The 21,017-nt window shown below is 36.3% G+C and overlaps 1 protein-coding gene and 1 pseudogene across 2 annotated transcripts in view; both read right to left on the bottom strand.

The window, feature by feature from the left end:
• Positions 1-21,017, bottom strand: part of HDX (highly divergent homeobox) — a 213,849-nt gene that overhangs the window by 41,498 nt on the left and 151,334 nt on the right. For both annotated transcript variants that reach the window (XM_026016767.2, XM_072744989.1), the window contains exon 6: positions 1,131-1,338. In XM_026016767.2, coding sequence (XP_025872552.1) covers positions 1,131-1,338 — 208 coding nt within the window. The remainder of the gene's footprint in view (positions 1-1,130; positions 1,339-21,017) is intronic.
• LOC112933588 (signal recognition particle 19 kDa protein-like) lies at positions 3,557-4,273 on the bottom strand (annotated as a pseudogene).

A 21,017-nucleotide genomic window follows, 5' to 3' on the forward strand; every position in this document is an offset into this window, starting at 1 on the left:
AAAGCAAATTGGACAGCCATTATGGAAAACAGTATGAAGTTTCCTCAAAATCTTAAAGACAGAACTACCATGTAGTTCTATCTAGTAATCCTTCTAGTAATCTAATAATTCTTCTTCAGGATATATAATCAAAGGAAAAAAATCATCACCTCAAAGAGATATCTGTGCTCCCACATTTCCTGCAGCATAACTATTAGCCAAAATATGGAAGCAACCTAAGTATCTGTTGACAGATGAATGGATAAAGAAAGTGAGAAAAATATATATTTATATATATATAAGAATTATATATATGTAAAATACATATAATATATATATATATCTCCTATATATAGGAATACACCATACACACACACATATGAATTTATTCAATTTTTTGAAAGATTTTATTTATTTATTCATGAGAGAGAGAGAGAGAGAGAAACACAGGCAGAGGGAGAAGCAGGCTCCATGCAGGGAGCCTGATGCGGGACTCAATCCCAGGACTCCAGGATCACACCCGGGGCCAAATGCAGGAGCTAAACCGCTGAGCCACCCAGGGATCCCAAATTTATTAAATCTTAAATAAAGGAGATCTTGCCATTTACAATGACATGGATGAACCTGGAAGTTACTATGTTAGATGAAATAAGCCAGGAACAGGACTAAAAATACTGCATGATCTCACTTATATGTGAAATCTTAAAAAGTCAAATAGAAGCAGAGAACAGAATGATAGTTATCATGCTGGGGAAGTCAGGGAAATGGGGAAATTTGGTCAAAGGATACAAATTTGTGATTACACAGGATGTATAAATTTAGAGAATTAACGTACAGCATTATTATTACAGTTAACAATTCTATATTGCATACTAGAAATTTGCTTAAAGTAGATTTTAGGTGCTCTAGTCATATACATAAATGATAACTATGAGAGGAGATGGATATGTTAATTAGTTTGTAAAATAATTCATTATGCGTGTAAATATATAAAGTCTAATAAAAATAAATCAAAATAAATCCATTTCTTTCCAAGTGTTTAACCAAATGTTTTGAAGACTTTAGATTTGAAATGCAATTAGCTGAAAAGCAAGTAAAAATCCATCAAATTCACAAAAACTTTTATTAGTAAATGCAGCATATTAAAATACCTTGAGAGCTTCCTTCAGACAAACAGATAGATACTTCATCATTTCTTTCATTATCTTCTCCTACTTCAGGACCAGCTTCCTCTCCTGATGTGAGTGCAGACAAAGAACCAGGCTCAGGCTGCTCAGAAAAATCAGCAGGGCCTCCTCTTGGAGGAGGAACTTCAATCCCCATTAAACGATATTTCCTTCTTCGATTCCCAATCCAAGTCTTATAAGAGAAATAAAAACGGAGTTTTTGTAAATATTGAACCTTTAGCAGTTCTAGCCATTAAAATAATAAATGGATGCTGCATAAAACATGATTAAAAAGAAATAGGTACCTAAAATAATAAAATGTATTTATTAGTCAATAGACAAAAGTTAATTATGCTTTTACTTTTAAATATATTATTAGCAGAAAGATAAACTTTATCTAAATATTCAGACTTTCAAGCAACATGCAGTCCATTGTAGAACACTTTTTTACATTTTTGAAATTGCTTATTTTATTGATTTTATGTAGTATAATGTATCAAAATGTCCAACAATGTTGAATAAAGGACTAATAAAAATTTATAAGCAGATGTTTATTTTTATGAAGCAAACATAATTCAAACAGAACAACCTTGAGAGGAAATTAAACAAAACATATTTAAATTTCTGATAAATGATAAATAAATAACAATATTAATTTGTTACAAAGTATTTCTCTTAAATAAATGACTATATTTTTTAATTAGTCAAAATTCATAAATACTTGTTTTTGTATTTCTGTAAAAATAATCCACCAAATCTTTCAAACAAAACATAAATTGATTCTTTTCCTAAAAGGACTAGACATATAAGAATAACTGCAGTTCATATTTCATTTTCATTCTTGCTTCCATGGTAAAAATGTAAATTCTATTAACTTTGACTCTTTAATAGTTACTTGGGTATTTCTAGTATTCTAAAATTTTATTTCATTGGATTCAGAACAAAATTTTAAAACTTTTTATATCAAAATATTTTGAGTCACAGGAAGTTGCAAAGGTAAATCTCCTTCACTCGATTTCTCCAATTTATGTTTTGTATAATTATATTACAATAATTAAAACAGGAAATTGATAATGCATGATATGTATGTACACTTCTATGTTCCTTTATCACACTATTCTTCTTCCTCTTTTTTAAGAGTTTATTTATTCATGAAAGACATAGAGAAAGAGGCAAGAGACATAGGCAGAGGGAGAAGTAAGCTCCCTGCGGGGAGCCCAATGCAGGACAAGATCCCAGGACAATGGGATCATGATCTGAGCCAAAGGCTCAATCACTGAGCCACCCAGGAGCACTCTTCCTCCTCTTTTATCTACCATTCCCATCCCCTGGCAACCACTAGTTTGTTTTCCACTTCTATAACTCTGTCATTTCAAGAATGTTATATAAATGGTGTCATACAGCATGTGATTTTTTTTGAAGTTGACTTTGTTCATTCAGCATAATTTTCTGAAGATTTTTTCAAGTTGCATGTAACAATAGTCCATTCCTTTTTATTGTTAAGTAGTATTCCATAATATTTATGTGCTATTTTTCCATTGTATTTGCTATGTTTGTTTAATCGTTAATTCATGAAAGGGCACTTGGGTTATTTCTCATCTGGGGCCCTTAAAGCTCCTATGAACAGTAATGAACAGTTTTTGGTGCAGATATAAGTTTCTATTTCTCTAGAATAAATGCTCAAGAATGCAAATGCTTGGACATATGGTAATTACATGTTTAGTTTTAAAAAAAACTGTCAAATTGTTTCCAGTAAGGTTGTACCATTTTACATTTTTACTGGCAATGTATGAAAAATCCAATTTCTTGGCATTCATGTCAGCATTTTGGTATTCTCAATAATGAAAAAATTGGCTGTTCTTTTTTGTGTGTGCAGTGATAGATCATTGAGTTCTTAATTTGATTTCCAATGGCTAGTGATGTTGAAAATATTTTCTTGTGCTTATTTGCCATCTATATACTCTCTTCAGTGAAATGTTTCTTTGTGCATTTTGCTCATTTTCTAATTAAACGTTTTAAAATGTTGAGTTTTAAGCTTTCTTTATTTATTTTATATTAAGTTATTGTCAGATATGTAGTTTGCAAAAATTTACTCCCAGTCTGTAGCTTTTATTTCCCTCATCCCAGTCTTTTGCAGAAAAAAAAAGACTTTTAATTTTGGTGAAGTACAAGCTATTGCTTTTTTTCTTTTATGGATTGTACTTTTAGTATCCTTTCTAAAACTATGTCACCAAGTCCTAGGTCTTAAAGATTATCCCCTATTTTTTTTTTACTTTTTTACATTTTAATCTATGATCCATTTTTAAATCATTTTTGTTTTTTTTTCAGTTTCAAATTTTATTTCAGTAACTTAAATGTGTATTTCAAATTTTTAATTAAACTCATTTATCTAAAACATGTTTACACACAGGACAGATACAGGATTTCAAGTAACTTATGGTAGAGTTCACTGTCCATTTGAAAGTATGGTTCTTTCTTCCACAAAAACTCTGCATTGAAAAGCAAACAAAATTTTCTTTTATACTGTGTAAGAGCTAGATGCAAAGTTCTGATGCAAATTTATTACACTGTCAACTCTGATGCTGAAGCTGAGAGCAGAGATGTCCATAGTTCGGTTAAATGATGCAAATAAAAAGCTTCTGTTTCTCTTAAATATAAATTAGAAGCCTTCATTCACAGTCTCTTCTCAGTAGTACCAGACTTGGTTCCCATAAGCAGTCACTTCTTTCCTTTTCCTTTTTCACTTCCCTCTCCTTGCTGAAGACTTTGGTCCCCACCTCCTGTTTTTTGTGTCCTTGTTTTTAGTTTAGGTATTATTTGTGCTGCATACATCATTACTGACTTGAGTGACGGGAACTGTACGAGACAGAGGCTGTCATTTTCCTGTTTGAGTTGGACCCGGACTCTGCCCCTGTACTGAACATCGCGATTCCACTCTCTAGAGTACATTTTATTTTTCTCAAGGAATACATTAAGTCCGAATGCTGAGCACCCATCTTGAATCTCAGTAGCTTGCTGATGGGGATGCGCCGGCCCTTGGTGATGGTCTTCTTGTTGTTCAGATACGCAGGATAGATACAGATGAACCTGTCCTGCTTGGCTGGGGACCGCGCGGCGGCGCACGCCATCTCCGCCCAGGGACCGGTACGCACAGGCCCTTTAAATCATTTTTGTATAAGGTGTGAAACTTGGATCAAAGTTCTTTTCTGCAAATGAATGAGGACAAGCAGGAAGGGAGACAGAACATAAAGACTCCTAACTCGGGGAAACGAACTAGGGGTGGTGGAAGGGGGGAGGAGGGCGGGTGTTGGAGGGGAATGGGTGACGGGCACTGAGGTGGACACTTGACGGGATGAGCACTGGGTGTTTTTCTGTATGTTGGTAAATTGAACACCAATAAAAATTAATTAAAAAAAAAAAAAGTTCTTTTCTGTTTTCTATGGATATCAAAGTGTTCCAGAAACACTTTTTGAAGACTTCTCCATTAAATTACTTTTGCATCTTTGTCAGAGATCAACTAAGCTGTTCATACTTGTGCAGGGCTATTTCTGGGTTTTGTCATCTGTTTCACTGATCTGTATATGTATCTTCCTGTGAATACCACATAGTCTTGAAATTATATAGATGGATTTCTTCCACTTCATTCTTTTTTTCTAGAATTATTTTAATTATACTAGCATGTTTCCTTTCCATATGAATTTTGGAATTTTCTGGTCTATATCAATCGAAAATATTGTTGAAACTTTTATAAGAATTATGTTAAACCTGCACATTAATTTTGGACAAATTTACATTTTTACTATGTTGAGTCTTTCAGTCCATGAACACAGATGTCTTTCCATTTATTTAGAATTTCTTTGATTTCTTTCTGTACATGTTTTGTTAGATTTACATTAAGTATTTGACTTTTTTCAGTGATTGAGAATAGCATTATATGTTTTATTTCAGTTTCAATATGTTCATTTTTACTGTATAAACAAGCAGTTGATTTTTGTATGTTGATCTTGTATCCAGAGACCTTACTAAATTCACCAGTGCATTTTGAAGAGATGGCACTCTCTCAGAGGACAAAAGTAAAAGCAGAGTTGCTTTTGAGCTGCCCTGTTCATTAGCATAACAACAGAGGCACCTGTGGAAGGATATAACCTGGAAGTCAGCTTTTGGCTGCACTTAATCCTAAACTTTGAGCCCCTGAACAGTTGTGAAACTGCTTTTCTGGAACAAACTTATACTAGCCACAGCAAGGCAAGACTCTCCCCTAGTCTGAGTCCCTAAATTGGGAGTTTCAAATCCCAGCTGGCATGCCTGAGACAAAACACAGGAACAGAGATTGCTTACTTACAGACAGGGTAAAAGAGGTGTTCTGACAGAGGCCTGGGACACAAAAGTGGAGAATGTTCACTCTTCTGTGAAGGCTTCCCGAACAGTGGCAGGCATGAACTTGCCTCTCCAGAGACAAGAAAGCCAGTTGACATATTTGCCCATGTTAATCAGCACAGATAGACTTCATTGAACAACATAGTACCCCCAATGAGCCACCTAAACCACGCCCCACCCCACTGTGCCCTGCAGGTGCATCTTTACTAGGACAAATCAGCCTAAGAACCAGAGCAGCAGGCCCTTCCCCCAGAAGACCAGCACAAAACTCCCACATACACCGAGTCTACTGATCATAGAGTGCTGCAAAGCTTCAGCTCTAGAGGAAATACGATCTAGCTTTTCTGACAAGCAGGCCAAAACACATTTAGTTAAAATTTGCCACACACTGGAGAAGGTCCAAACACCCTATTGCAGGCAAGAAAAAACTCTGCACAGGATGGGTCTGAGGGAAGGAGCAGAAGAACAGCAGAGTGCAAAGAGCATACACCAATAAAACTTTCTCAAGTGCCAGGTCCTGAACAGTGTATCACTTCTTCTTAATATAGCCATTATTCTCAGGAGCAGTAAACATAATAGGCTTTCCTAACACAGAGAAGGCAGAAATATTGGTGAAATGCCAGGATGTATGAATTCATTTCAAATGAAAGAACAAGAAGTCATAGCCAGGGATCTAATCAAAACAGATGTATGTCATATGCCTGGGCAAGAATTTAAAATAGTAATCACAAGGACACTAGCTGGGCTTGAGAAAAGCATAGAAGAAACTACTAAGTCCATTACTGCAGAGATAAAAGAACTAAAACTAGGCAGGCTGGAATAAAAACTGCTATAAACAAGATGTAAAAGCAATTGCATGTAATGACAACAAAGATGGAAGAAGCAGAGGAACAAATGAATGATATGGAAGATAAAATTATGGAAATAAATAAGCTGAAAAGAAGAGGGAATGAAAAACATTAGATCACAAATGTAGACTAGGGAACTCAGTGAATCCCTAAAGCATAATAACTTATGTAAAATAGGAACCCCAGAAAAAGAAGAGAGGGAAAAAGGGGCAGAATGTTTATTTCAGCAAATTACAGCTGAAAACTTCCCTTCCCTGGAAATTGAAATCCAGGAGGCATGGAGAACTTCAATGAAAATCAATAAAAGCCAGTCAATACCAAGACAAATCATAGTAAAATTTGCAAACTACAAAGATAAGGAAAGAATCCTGAAAGCAGTAAGGGGAAAAAGTCCTTAACCTATAAGGCAAGACAAATAAGTTTGAAGTAGACCTCCCAACACAGAAAATTGGCAGGACAGAAGAGAGTGGTATAATACATTCAATGTGCTAAATGGGAAAAATACACAGTCAAGAATACTTTATTCAGCAAGGCTGTCACTCAGAATAAAAGGAGAGACAATTTCTTCTTCAAGAACCCTCCAAATTAGGGATCCCTGGGTGGCGCAGCGGTTTGGCGCCTGCCTTTGGCCCAGGGCGCGATCCTGGAGACCCGGGATCGAATCCCACATCGGGCTCCCGGTGCATGGAGCCTGCTTCTCCTTCTGCCTGTGTCTCTGCCTCTCTCTCTCTCTCTCTCTGTGTGACTGTCATAAATAAATTTAAAAAAAAGTTTAATTAAAAAAAAAAAGAACCCTCCAAATTAGAGGAGTTCATGAACACTAAACCAGCCCTGCAAGAAATATTAAAGGGGATACTTTAAGTGGGAAAGCAAAGACTATAATGGAACAGAGAACACCTCCAAAACACCAAATTTATGGGTAATACAATTGGACTAAATTCATATCTATCGATAATCATTCTGAAAGTAAATGGACTAAATGCTCCAATCAAAAGACATAGAGCATAACAATGGATTAAAAATACAGCATCAATATTTTATAAAAACCCTCAACACAGTAGGGATAGAGGGAACATACCTTAACTTCATAAAGGTTATGTATGAAAGACCCACAACTAATGTCATCCTCATTGGGCAAAAACTGAGAGATTTTCCTCTATGGTCAGGAATAAGACAGGGATGTCTACTCTCACCATTGTTATTTCTAGCTTCAGCAATCAGACCACAAAAGGAAATAAAAGGCATCCAATTCACCAAGTAAGATGACATGATACTCTATGTAGAAAACGCAAAAGACTCCAAAAAATTTCTATAACTGATACACGAATTCAGGAATGTGGCAAGATATAAAATCAATGTACAGAAATCAGTTCCATTTCTATGCACTGATAATGAAGCAACTGGAGGAAAAAGGAAGAGCTAAAAGACCTGTCTTTTGAAAACTGTAGAACACTGATGAAAGTAATTGAAGAGGACACAAAGAAATGGGATGATATTCTATGCTCATGGAATGGAAGAAAAAATATTGTTGAAATGTATATACTCCCCAAAGCAATCTTCATATTTAATGCAATCCTTATCAAAATACCACCAGTATTTTTTGCAGAGCTAAAACAAACAATCCTAAAACCTGTATGGGACAATGTTGAAAAAGAAAAGCAAAGCTGGAGGCATCACAATTCTGGACTTCAAGCTATATTACAAAGCTGTAGTCATCAAGACAGTATGCTACTGGAATAAAAGCCGATATGTAGATTCATGGAACAGAATAGAAAACCCATAAACAGACCCTCAATTCTTTTGTCAACTAATCTTTGTCAATTCAGGAAAGACCATCCAATGGGGAAAAGTCTCTTCAACAAATGATGTTGGCAAAACTGGACAGCAACATGCAAAAGAATGAAACTTGATCCATTCTTTTACCATACACAAAAGTAAATTCAAAATGGGTGAAACGCCTAATTGTGAGACCAGAAACAATCAAAATCCTAGAGGAAAACACAAGCAGCAACCTCTTTGATCTTGACTGCAACAACTTCTTGCAAGACACGATTCTAAAGGCAAGGGAAACAAAAGCAAAAATGAACTATTGAGACTTCATCCAGATAAAAGTCTTCTATACAATGAAGGTAACAATCAACAAAACTAAAAGACCACCTAAGGAATGGGAGAAGATATTAGAAAACAGCACTTCAGATAAAAGGCTAGTATCCAAAAATCTATAAAGAACTTATCAAACTCAATATCCAAAAATAAATACTCCAATTAAGAAATGGGCAGAAGACATGAGTAGACATTTTTCCAAAGAAGATATGCAGATGGCTAACAAACACATGAAAAGATAATGAGCATCCGTCATCACTAGGTAAATACATCATAATTATGAGATACCACCTCACAACCTGTCAGAATGGCTAAAACTAACAACATAAGACACAACAGCTGTCAGAAAAAATGTGGGCAAAGGGGAACCCTTTCATACTTTTGGCAGGAATACAAACTCGTGCAGTCTCTCTGGAAAACCATGTAGATTCCTCAAAAAGTTAAAATTTGAATTACCTTTTCATCCAGCAATTGCACTCCTAGGAATTTACCCAAAGGATGCAAAAATACTGATTCAGAGGGGCATGTGCATTCCTATGTTTATAGCAGCATTATCAACAATAGCCATAGTATGGATAGAGCAGAGTTCTCCATTGACTGATGAATGAATAAAGCAGATGTAGTAGTAAGACAAAATCATAGAGGAACACAAACCATAAGAAACTCTAAACTATAGGAAATGAACTGAGGATAACTGGAGGGGAGGTGGTTGGGAGGATGGGGTTACTGGGTGATGGGCATTAAGGAGTGTACTTAATGTAATGAGCACTGGGTGTTATATACAACTGATGAATCATAAAGTACTACCTCTGAAACTAAAACAAAACAAAACAAAACAAAAAGATGTGAGATACATATGCACATATGCACACACAGAATGAAATATTACAGGGCCATCAAAAGGAATGAAATCTTGCCATTTGCAATGACATGGATGGAGCTAGAAAGTATTATGCTAAGTAAAATAAGTCTGTCAGTGAAACCAAATACCATATAGTTTCACTCATACATGGAATTTAGGAAGCAAAATAGATGAACACAGGGAAGGGGAAAAATAAAGATTGAGGGAGGCAAACCACAAGAGACTCTTAAAAATAGAGAACAAACTGAGGGTTGATGGAGGGGTGTGTGTGGGGGGGATGGGCTAAATGGATGACGAGTATTAAGGAGGGCACTTGTTGAGGTGAACACTGGGTGTTATATGTAAGTGAGGAATCACTAAATTTTACATATGAAATGAATTTTACCATATATGTCAACTAACTAGAAATTAAATCTTGAAATACAATTAATTTATTATTGAAGTAAAATTGGCTTATAATGTTACATTACCTTCAGGTGTACAACATATTGATTTACAATTCTGTAAATTACAGTCCTCAATGATCACCAAGATAAATGTAGTAATTGGTAATATATATACATACATATGTTATATATAGTACACACCAAATTTTATCTTATATATATATATTTTTTACTACTTTTTTCTACAAACTTTTTATTACTGAAGTTGACATATATATATATATATTTTTTTTCTATTTCAAGGTTTATTTTTCCACTGAATTGCCATGTAGTTTTGTCAAAGGTAAATTGACTATATTTATGTGAACTTACTTTTAAGCTCTCTATTCTTCTCTATTGTTTATTTTTTTATACTTTTGCCATGCCACAATGTGCTTTTTTTTTCAACTAGACTCTCTGCTATGAAAGTTAATTTTTTTATTGGAGTTCAATTTGCCAACATTTAGTATAACACCCAGCGTCCATCCCGCCAAGTGCCCCCCCTCACTGCCCGTCTCCCAGTCACCCCAACCTCGGGCCCACCGCCCCTTCACTACCCCTTGTTAATTTCCCAGAGTTAGGTGTCTCTCATGTTTTGTCACCCTCACTGATATTTTCACTCATTTTCTCTCCTTTCCCTTTATTCCCTTTCACTTTTTTTTATATTCCCCAAATGAATGAGACCATATAATGTTTGTCCTTCTCTGATTGACTTATTTCACTCAGCATAATACCCTCCAGTTCCATCCACATCGAAGCAAATGGTGGGTATTTGTCGTTTCTAATGGCTTAGTAATATTCCATTGTATACATTGACCACATCTTCTTTATCCATTCATCTTTTGATGGACACCGAGGCTCCTTCCACAGTTTGGCTATTGTGAACATTGCTGCTATAAACATCGGGGTGCAGGTGTCCTGGCGTTTCACTGCATTTGTATCTTTGGGGTAAATCCCCACCAGTGCAGTTGCTGGGTCGTAGGGCAGATCTATTTTTATAACTGTATTTTTTAAGATTTTATTTATTCATTCATGATAGAGAGAGAGAGAGAGAGAGAGAGAGAGGCAGAGACACAGGCAGAGGGAAAAGCCGGCTCCGTACAGGGAGCCTGATGCAGGACTCGATCCCGGGACTTCAGGATTGTGCCGTGGGCCAAAGGCAGGCGCCAAACCGCTGAGCCATCCAGGGATCCCCCAGATCTATTTTTAACACTTTGAGAAACCTCCACACAGTTTTCCAGAGTGGCTATACCAATTCACATTCCCACCAATGGTGCAAGAGGGTTCCCCTTTCTCCACATCCTCTCCAACATTTGTTGTTTCCTGTCTTGTGAATTTTCACCATTCTCACTGGTGTGAGGTGGTATCTCATTGTGGTTTTGATTTGTATTTCCCTGATGGCAAGTGAGGAGGAGCATTTTTTCTTGTGCTTGTTGGCCATGTCTATGTCTTCCTCTGTGAGATTTCTGTTCATGTCTTTTGCCCATTTCATGATTGGATTGTTTGTTTCTTTGGTGTTGAGTTTAATAAGTTCTTTATAGATCTTGGAAACTAGCCCTTTATCTGCTACATCATTTGCAAATATCTTCTCCTTATTGAAGAGACTGTCTTTTTCCCAGTGTTTTAATTAGTGTAGCTTTTGGTACGTTTTGACATTTCATAGTTTCAGTCCTCTGTTCATTCTTTTTTTTAAGATTTTATTTATTTATTCATAGACACACAGAGAGAGCCAGAGACACAGGCAGAGGGAGAGAAGCAGGCTCCATGCAGGGAGCCCGATGTGAGAGAGCATGAGCAGGGAGGAGGAGCAGAGAGAGAGAGAGAGAGAGAGAGAGAGAGAGAGAGAGAGAGAGATAAGAGTTCCATGGGCACTTAAAAGAAATGTGTATGCTACTGTTGTTTGGTTGTGTTCTATAAATGTCCATTAGATCCTGTTAATTAAAGGTAGTTTTATCTTTGGATGCACACAAAGCTGTACATAATTAATGTATACAACCTGATGGGCTTGAAGAGAAGTATACACCTGTGAAACAATCCCCACAATCACAAACCTCTACATCATTACCAAGTTTCCTCTTATTTTTAAATTTGTACTATTATTATTACTAGTAGTAGTAGTAATATTTGATAATAACTAACCCCCTTGACAAATTTTTAAGAATACAATACAATATTTTTTACTATAGGTACCATGCTGTGCAGTAGATTTCCAGGACTTATTCATCATCTTCTGTAACTGAAAATTTGTGTATACTTTGACTAATTCCTCCCCATTACCCTCTGCCCTCACCCCTTGGTAAACACTATTCCACTCTCCATTTCTATGAATTTACCTATTTATATTTATCACATCAGTGGTGTTATGTAGCAATTGTCCTTCTGTGTCTGGTTTATTTCTTAGCACAATATCCTCCAGTTTCACCCATACTGTTGCAAGGCTTTTAAGGCTAAATGATATTCCATTGTATGTATGGTCTGCATTTTCTTTATCCATTCATCTGTTAATGGGCATTAGGATGCTTCCATGTAGCTTTAATGAAAATGGGACTGCAGGGATCTCTTTGAGATAGTAGTTTAAATTTCTTTGGATATATTCGCAAAGACAAGATTTTTTTTAAAAAAAGATTTTATTTATTTATTCATGAGACACACACACACACACACACACAGAGAGAGAGAGAGAGAGAGAGAGAGAGTCAGAGACACAGGCAGAGGGAGAAAGACTGATGGATCATATGGTAATTCTATTTTTAGTTTTTTAGTGGTACCTCAATAAGGTTTCCCATACTGACTGCACCAATTTAAAGTCCCATCAACAGTGTACAAAGGTTCCTTTCTTTCCACATTCTCTCCAAAATTTGTTATCTTGTACTTACTTGCTAATAGTCATCCTAGTAGGTGTGGGGTGATACATCATTATGCTTTTAATTTGCACTTACCTGATGAATAGTGATATTGCATACCTTTTCATATATTTGTTGGCCATTTGTATGTCTTTGGAAAAATGCCTATTCAGTTCCTTTGCCCATTTTAAAATCAAGTCATCTATCTATCTATCTATCTATCTATCTATCTATCTATCTATTATCTCCCCATATATCATTTATATATCATATATATTTTGACAGAATTACATAAGGGAAAAAAGTCTAGGTTTTCTACTTGGTTTTCATTTCTACCCAATAGAGGAAGAGATTTTTTTTGACTTTTGGTTGGATATGGAATTCCAATATCTCTACTATATCTCCTCTAACACTACCTCAATGATGAACGTGAAGAAGTCCTCATTAACTTTAAATGGGGGTGGGGGTGAAAGTCCACTACTGACATGACAGAGAGAGAGGGAAGGAGAATTTTTAATGCCCAGCTCTGCACACTTTATTCTCTGACACCACTCTGAAAATGGTTGGGCCATCTAGTAGCCTGGTGAGAGCACAAGACTAAGCCCTTCACTTGGTCATTTCTGATAGGGGTTTGGATGCAGATTTTTCTGTGGTATTTGGCTGGGGAGGTTATTGTCTAAACCTTTACTCTTGGTAAACTGTCCTTTTCTTGCTTCTCTGTCTGGATAGAACAAACGTTTTTGGGAGGAGAGGGATTGTTGTTATTTGCATCCATGGGTATTTCTGGGTTGCCAGCTTCTTTAATATCCAATATGGGGTATATGAGGGAAAAAGAAAACCCAAGGAACTCATCATCATTGTGTGATTTCTTAGTTCCTTTGGTTTCTAGCAGATGTGACTTATTTGCACTCTTCACATTCTTCTTAGGTATGTTTTATATATAATGGTGAGGAATTTTTGTTGCAGATAGTGGGGAGAACAAGGAGAATTTTGTCTACTCCATCATTTTGGAAGCTGCAGTCTAAAACCAATTTTATTTTATATTTTTTTATTTATTTTTTTAAATTTTAATTTCTTTATGATAGTCACACACACACACAGAGAGAGAGAGAGAGAGAGAGAGAGAGAGACACAGGCAGAGGGAGAAACAGGCTCCATGCACCGGGAGCCCGATGCGGGATTCGATCCCAGGTCTCCAGGATCGCGCCCTGGGACAAAGGCAGGCGCTAAACCGCTGCGCCACCCAGGGATCCCTAAAACCAATTTTATTTTCAAGTTTCTTCTGTATTTTTTTAAAAGCTGATTTTATATGACTAGAATTTATAAGCTTTATAGTTTTGCCATACCAATCTACAAAATAGAATTGGCATGACAATATGCAAAGTGCAAATGTATTTCTTAAAACTTATGTATTCTCTTTCAGTGTGAAAAGCCATTCAATATTTCATAGTATCGACTCTAAATTTGATTATGGTACCCTTTCTTTTTGTACCAAGCAGTATTTCTTCCATTCAAGGCCTACATAAATACACATGAATATATTCTCTAATATAATTTATTTATTTTAAAGACTATTTATTTGAGAGAGAGAGAGTTCACCTGTGTGCACATGTGCAGTAGTGGAGGGAGGGGTAGAGGGAGAGAAAGAAGGACAAACAGACTCCACACTGAGCACAGAGCCCAGTGCAGGGCTTGATCTCATGATCAAGCCACCAGGAGCCCCTCTAATATAAAGAATAAATGAAGTTAATTTTATACTTGGTATGCCTTTGCAAAAGAAAATGCAGAGCAAAACAGAAATATTCAGGTAGTCAAAGAAGACTAGATCTTCTATATATTTGTTGGAGGCCATTTTCCTTCAAATTCAGAAAATGTAGTTCCTTCAGTGCTAAATGTGATGCCTGAAGCACATGGATTGTTTTGTAGACTCCCAAGTGAAAATTACCCAGTAAAAACGATATATATATATATATATATATATATATATATATATATATATATTTCTAATATCCTTGATAGGAAAAGTACTAGTTCTAAGAATATGGTTCCATTTCAATTTCTTATTATATGGTGTAATTGAAATGAAATACTAGAATTCCAGAACAAACAAAAAGCAGCAACTTCTTAATTAACTCTACTAAATTGTTATGTACTTTCACTATTTTTTGGTCTATGAATACTGATGTTTATCAAATTCTAAATTCAGAAACTTATCACCTATAAAAATCCCAGTTACTGATGCTTGTGAAAATAATGGTGTGGGAAAAAGAATGAAGATAAGAGTTTCTTCACAATGTTTCCTGTTTCCTTTGATCATAAAAGTTTGGGAAGAGAAAAGAAATTAATGACCAAAGTTAAGACATACTTGGATAATAATACACTTATACTTGATGACTTAAATGTAGCACAAAATTTATGCTCCGAATGTGGGAGCTGCCAAGTATATCAATCAATTTATAACCAAAGTTAAGACATACTTAGATAATAATACACTTATACTGGGTGACTTGAATATAGCACTTTATACAATCGACAGATCTTCTAAGCACAACATCTCCAAAGAAACAAGAGCTTTAAATGATACACTGGACCAGATAGATTTCACAGATGTATACAGAGCTTTACATCCAAATGAAACTGAATACAGCTTCTTCTCAAGTGCACATGGCACTTTCTCCAGAATAGACCACATACTGGGTCACAAATCAGGTCTTAACTGATACCAAAAGATTGGGATCATCTCCTGTATATTCTTAGACCATAATACTTTGAAATTAGAACTAAATCAAAGAAGAAGTTCAGAAGGATTTCAAGCACGTGAAGGTTAAGGACCATCCTGCTAAAGGATGAAAGGGTCAGCCAGGAAATTAGGGAAGAATTAAAAAGATTCATGGAAACTAATGAGAATGAAGATACAACCGTTCAAAATCTTTGGGATGCAGCAAAAGCAGTTCTGAGGGGGACATACATAGGAATACAAGCATCCATCCCAAAAAATGGTGAGAACTCAAATACAAAAGCTAACCTTGCACCTAAAGGAGCTGGAGAAAAAACAGCAAATAGATCGATCCTACACCCAGCAGAAGAGAGTTAATAAAGATTCAAACAGAAAGAAATGAAATAGAGACCAGAAGAACTGTGGAACAGATTAACAAAACCAGAAGTTGGTTCTTTGAAAGAATTAATAAGATAGATAAATTCTTAGCCAGCCTTATTAAAAAGAGAAGAGAAAAGATTCAAATTAATAAAATCATGAATGAGAAAGGAGAGATCACCACCAACACCAAGGGAATAAAAACATATTATAAGCAGCTATACGCCAATAAATTAGGCAACCTAGAAGAAATGAACGCATTTCTGGAAAGCCACAAACTACCAAAACTGGAACAGGAAGAAATAGAAAACCTGCACAGGCCAATAACCAGGGAGGAAATTGAAGCAGTCATCAAAAACCTCTCAAGACACAAAAGTACAGGGCCAGATGGCTTCCCTGGTGAATTCTATCAAACGTTTAAAGAAGAAAACATACCTATTCTACTATAGCTGTTCCAAAAAATAAAAAGAGATGGAATACTTCCAAACTCGTTCTATGAGACAGTATCACCCTAATTCCAAAACCAGACAAAGAACCCACCAAAAAGGAGAATTACGGACCAATATCCCTGATGAACATGGATAAAAAAATTCTCAACAAGATACTAGCCAATAGGACCCAACAGTACATTAAGAAGACTATTCACCATGACCAAGTGGGATTTATCCCCAAGATGCAAGGCTGGTTCAACACACTTAAAGCAATCAATGTGTATGATCATATCAGCAAGTGAAAAAACAAGACCATATGATCCTCTCAATAGATGCAGAGAAAGCATTTGACAAAATACAGCATCCATTCCTGATCTAAACGCTTCAGAGAGTAGGGATAGAGGGAACATTCCTCAACATCTTAAAAGCCATCTACGAAAAGCCCACAGCAAATACCATTCTCAATGCAGAAGACTGGGAGCCTTTCCCCTAAGATCAGGAACAAGACAGGGATGTCCACTCTCACCACTGCTATTCAACATAGTACTGGAAGTCCTAGCCTCAGCAATCAGACAACAAAAAGACATAAAAAGCATTCAAATTGGAAAAGAAGAAGTCAAACTCTCCCTCTTCGCTGATGACATGATACTCTACCTAGAAAACCCAATAGCCTCCACCCCAAGATTGCTAGAACTCATACAGCAATTTGGTAGCGTGGCAGGATACAAAATCAATGCCCAGAAATCAGTGGCATTTCGATACACTAACAATGAGACTGAAGAAAGAGAAATTAAGGAGTCAATCCCATTTACAATGGCACCCAAAAGCATATGATACCTGGGAATAAACCTCACCAAAGAAGTAAAAAAACTACACCAAAAAAACTACACCAAAAAACTTCACCAAAAAACTACAGAACACTTCTGAAAGACATTGAGGAAGACACAAAGAGATGGAAACATATTCCATGCTCATGGATTGGCAGAATTAATATTGTGAAAATGTCAATGTTACCCAGGGCAATTTACACATTTAATGCAATCCCTATCAAAATAACATGGACTTTCTTCAGAGAATTGGAACAAATCATCTTAAGATTTGTGTGGAATCAGAAAAGACCCCGAATAGCCAGGGGTATTTTAAAAAAGAAAACCATAGCTGGGGGCATCACAATGCCAGATTTCAGGTTGTACTATAAAGCTGTGGTCATCAAGACACTGTGGTACTGGCACAAAAACAGTCACGTAGATCAATGGAACAGAATAGAGAATCCAGAATGTACCCTCAACTTTATGGTCAACTAATATTCGACAAAGGAGGAAAGACTATCCACTGGCAGAAAGACAGTCTCTTTAATAAATGGTGTTGGGAAAATTGGACATCCACATGCAGAAGAATGAAACAGACCACTCTCTTTCACCATACACAAAGATAAACTCAAAATGGATGGAAGATCTAAATGTGAGACAAGATTCCATCAAAATCCTAGAGGACAACACACGCAACACCCTTTTTGAACTCAGCCACAGTAACTTCTTGCAAGATACATCCATGAAGGCAAGAGAAACAAAAGCAAAAATGAACTGTTGGGCTTCATCAAGATAAGATGCTTTTGCACAACAAAAGAAACAGTCAACAAAACTAAGACAACCTACAGAATGGGAGAAGATATTTGCAAATGACCTATCAGATAAAGGACTAGTATCTAAGATCTATGAAGAACTTATTAAACTCAACAGCAAAGAAACTGGGTGTTTTTCTGTATGTTGGTAAATTGAACACCAATAAAAATTAATTAAAAAAAAAAAAAAAAGAAAGAAAGAAACAAAGAATCCAATCATGAAATGGGCAAAAGACTTGAACAGAAATCTCACAGAGGAAGACATACACATGGCCAACACGCACATGAGAAAATGCTCCGCGTCACTGGCCATCAGGGAAATACAAATCAAAACCACAATGAGATACCACCTCACACCAGTGAGATGGGGAAAATTAACAAGGCAGGAAACCACAAATGTTGGAGAGGATGTGGAGAAAGGGAACCATCTTGCACTGTTGGTGGGAACGTGAACTGTTACCACCACTCTGGAAAACTGTGTGGAAATTCCTCAAAGAGTTAAAAATAGATCGGAGCCCTGGTGTCAATTGAAAGATGAATGAATAAATAATATGTGGTATATTTATACAATGGAATATTACTCAGCCATTAGAAATGACAAATACCCACCATTTTTTTCGATGTGGATGGAATGGAGGGTATTATGGTGAATGATATAAATCAATTGGAGAAGGACAACGATTATATTGTCTATTTCATTTGGGGAATATAAAAAGTAGTGAAAGGGAATAAAGGGGATTGGAGAAAAAATGAGTGGGAAATGTCAGAGAGGGAGACAGAACATGAGAGACTCCTAACTCTGGGAAACGAACAAAGGGAGGGGGGTGCTGGGTTGAGGCGACTTGGTAATGGGTACTGAGGGGGGCACTTGATGGGACGAGCACTGGGTGTTATGCTGTATGTTTGCAAATTTAACTTCAATTAAAAATATGTAAAATAATTAAAAAGAGAAATTAATGTAATAGAAACAAAAAGAATAATAGAATAAATCAATGAAATTAAGGGCTGGTTCTTTGAAGATTTAATAAGATTTTTAAACCCCTCCTCAGACTTATCAAAGAGAAAAAAAGAAAGGACCAAATAAATAAAATCATAAATAAAAGAGGAGAGATCACAAGATGTTGCTTGTCATCAACATCAAAGAAATGCAAGCACTTCTAAGAACACATTTTGTGCAATGATATGCCAACAAATTAGGCAATCTGGAAAAAAAAGGGTACATTCCTAGAGATGTATAAACCACCAAAGCTGAAACAGGACGAAATAGAAAATTTGAACTGACCCATATCCAGCAAGGAAATTGAAGCAGTAATCAAAAACCTCTCAACAAATAAGAGGCCAGGGCTTGATGACTTGCCAGGGGAATTCTACCAAACATTTTAAAGAAGAATATATACCTATTTTTCTGAAGGTGTTTCAAAAAATAGAAATGGGAGGAAAATTTCCAAACTCTTTCTTTAAGCCCAGCCTTACCTTGGTCCCCAAACCAGACAAAGTCCCCACCAAAAAGGAGAATTACAGACCAATATCCCTGATGAACTTGGATGCCAAAATTCTCACCAATACAGTAGCCAATAGGCTCCAACGGTATATTAAAAAGGATTCTTCATCATGACCAACAGGGATTTATTCCTGGGCTGCAAGGTGGTTCAACAACTGCAAATCAATCACTGTGCTATGGCACATTAATAAAAGAAAGTTTAAGAACCATATGATCCTCTCAATAGATGAAGAAAAATCATTTGACAAAGTACAACATCTTTCCTTGATAAAAACTTTCCACAGTGTAGAGATAGAGGAAGCATACCTCAATATCGCAAAAGACATATATGAAAAGCCCACAACAAATATCATTCTCAATGGAGAAAAACTGAGAAACTTTCCCCTTAGGTCAGGAACATGGCAGGAATGTCTACTATTGCCAATGTGTTCAACATAGAACTAAAAGTCTTAGCCTCAGCAATCAGAAAACAAAAAGAAATAAAAGGCATCTGAAATGGAAAATAAGAAGTCAAACTCTCACACTTTGCAGATGACATGAATCTCTATATGGAAAACTCAAAAGAATTCACCTCAAAATTGCTAGAACTCATATAAGAATTCAGCAATGTGGCTGGATATAAAATCAATGCACAGAAACCAGTTGCATTTTTATACACTGAGACTGAATAGAGAAACTAAGGAGTCAATCTCATTTACAATTGCACTGAAAACCATAAGATACCTAGGTATAAACCAAAAGAGGCAAAAGATTGGTACTCAGAAAACTGTAGAACACTCATGAGAGAAATTGAAGAAAACACAGAGAAATGGAAAAATGTCCATGCTCCTGGATTGGAAGAACAAATATTGTTAAAGTGTCTGTGATACCTAGAGCAATTTACATATTCAATGCAATCCCTATCAAAATACCATCAACTTACTTTACAGACTTGGAACAAATAATTCTAAAATTTCTATGGAACCAGAAAAGATTCCAAATAGCCAGATGAATGTTGAAAAAGAAAACTAAAGCTGGTGGCTTCATAATTCTGGATTTAAGGTCTATTACAAAGCTATAATCATCAAGACAGTATCGTACCTGCACAAAAGCAGACACGTTGATCAATGGAAAATAATAGAGAACCCAGAAATGGACCCTCAACTCTATGGTCAACCAATTTTAGACAAAGTAGGAAAGAATATCCAGAGGATAAAGGACAGTTTATTCAACAAATGGTGTTGGGAAAATTGGACAGCCATATGTAGAGGAATGAAACTGGACCATTTTCTTACACCATACTCAACAATAACCTCAAATGGGATGAAATACTTAATGTGAGACAGGATTTCATCAAAATCCTAGAGGAGAGGGACACCTAGGTGTCTCATTGGTTAAGCATCTGCCTTTGGCTCAGGTCATGATCCCAGGGTCCTGGGATCTAGTCCCGCATTGGGCTCGCTGCAGGGACGCTGTTTCTCCCTCTGCCTATGTCTCTGGCTCTCTCTCTTTGTCTCTAATGAATAAATAAATAAAATCTTTAAAAACTTCTAGAGGAGAACAGAGGCAGCAACCTCTTTGACTTGAGCCACAACAACTTCTTGGTAGACACGTCTCCAAAGGCAAGGGAAACAGAGGCTAAAATGGACCACTGGGACTTCATCAAGATAAAAACCTTTTGCAGAACAAAGGAAGCAACTGGAAAAACCGAAAGACAGCCAAAAGAATGGGAGAAGATATTTGCAAATGGCATATTAGATTAAAGGCTATTATCCAAAATCTATGGAG

This window comes from Vulpes vulpes, chromosome X (genome assembly GCF_048418805.1).
Source record: "Vulpes vulpes isolate BD-2025 chromosome X, VulVul3, whole genome shotgun sequence".
Taxonomy (NCBI): domain Eukaryota; kingdom Metazoa; phylum Chordata; class Mammalia; order Carnivora; family Canidae; genus Vulpes; species Vulpes vulpes.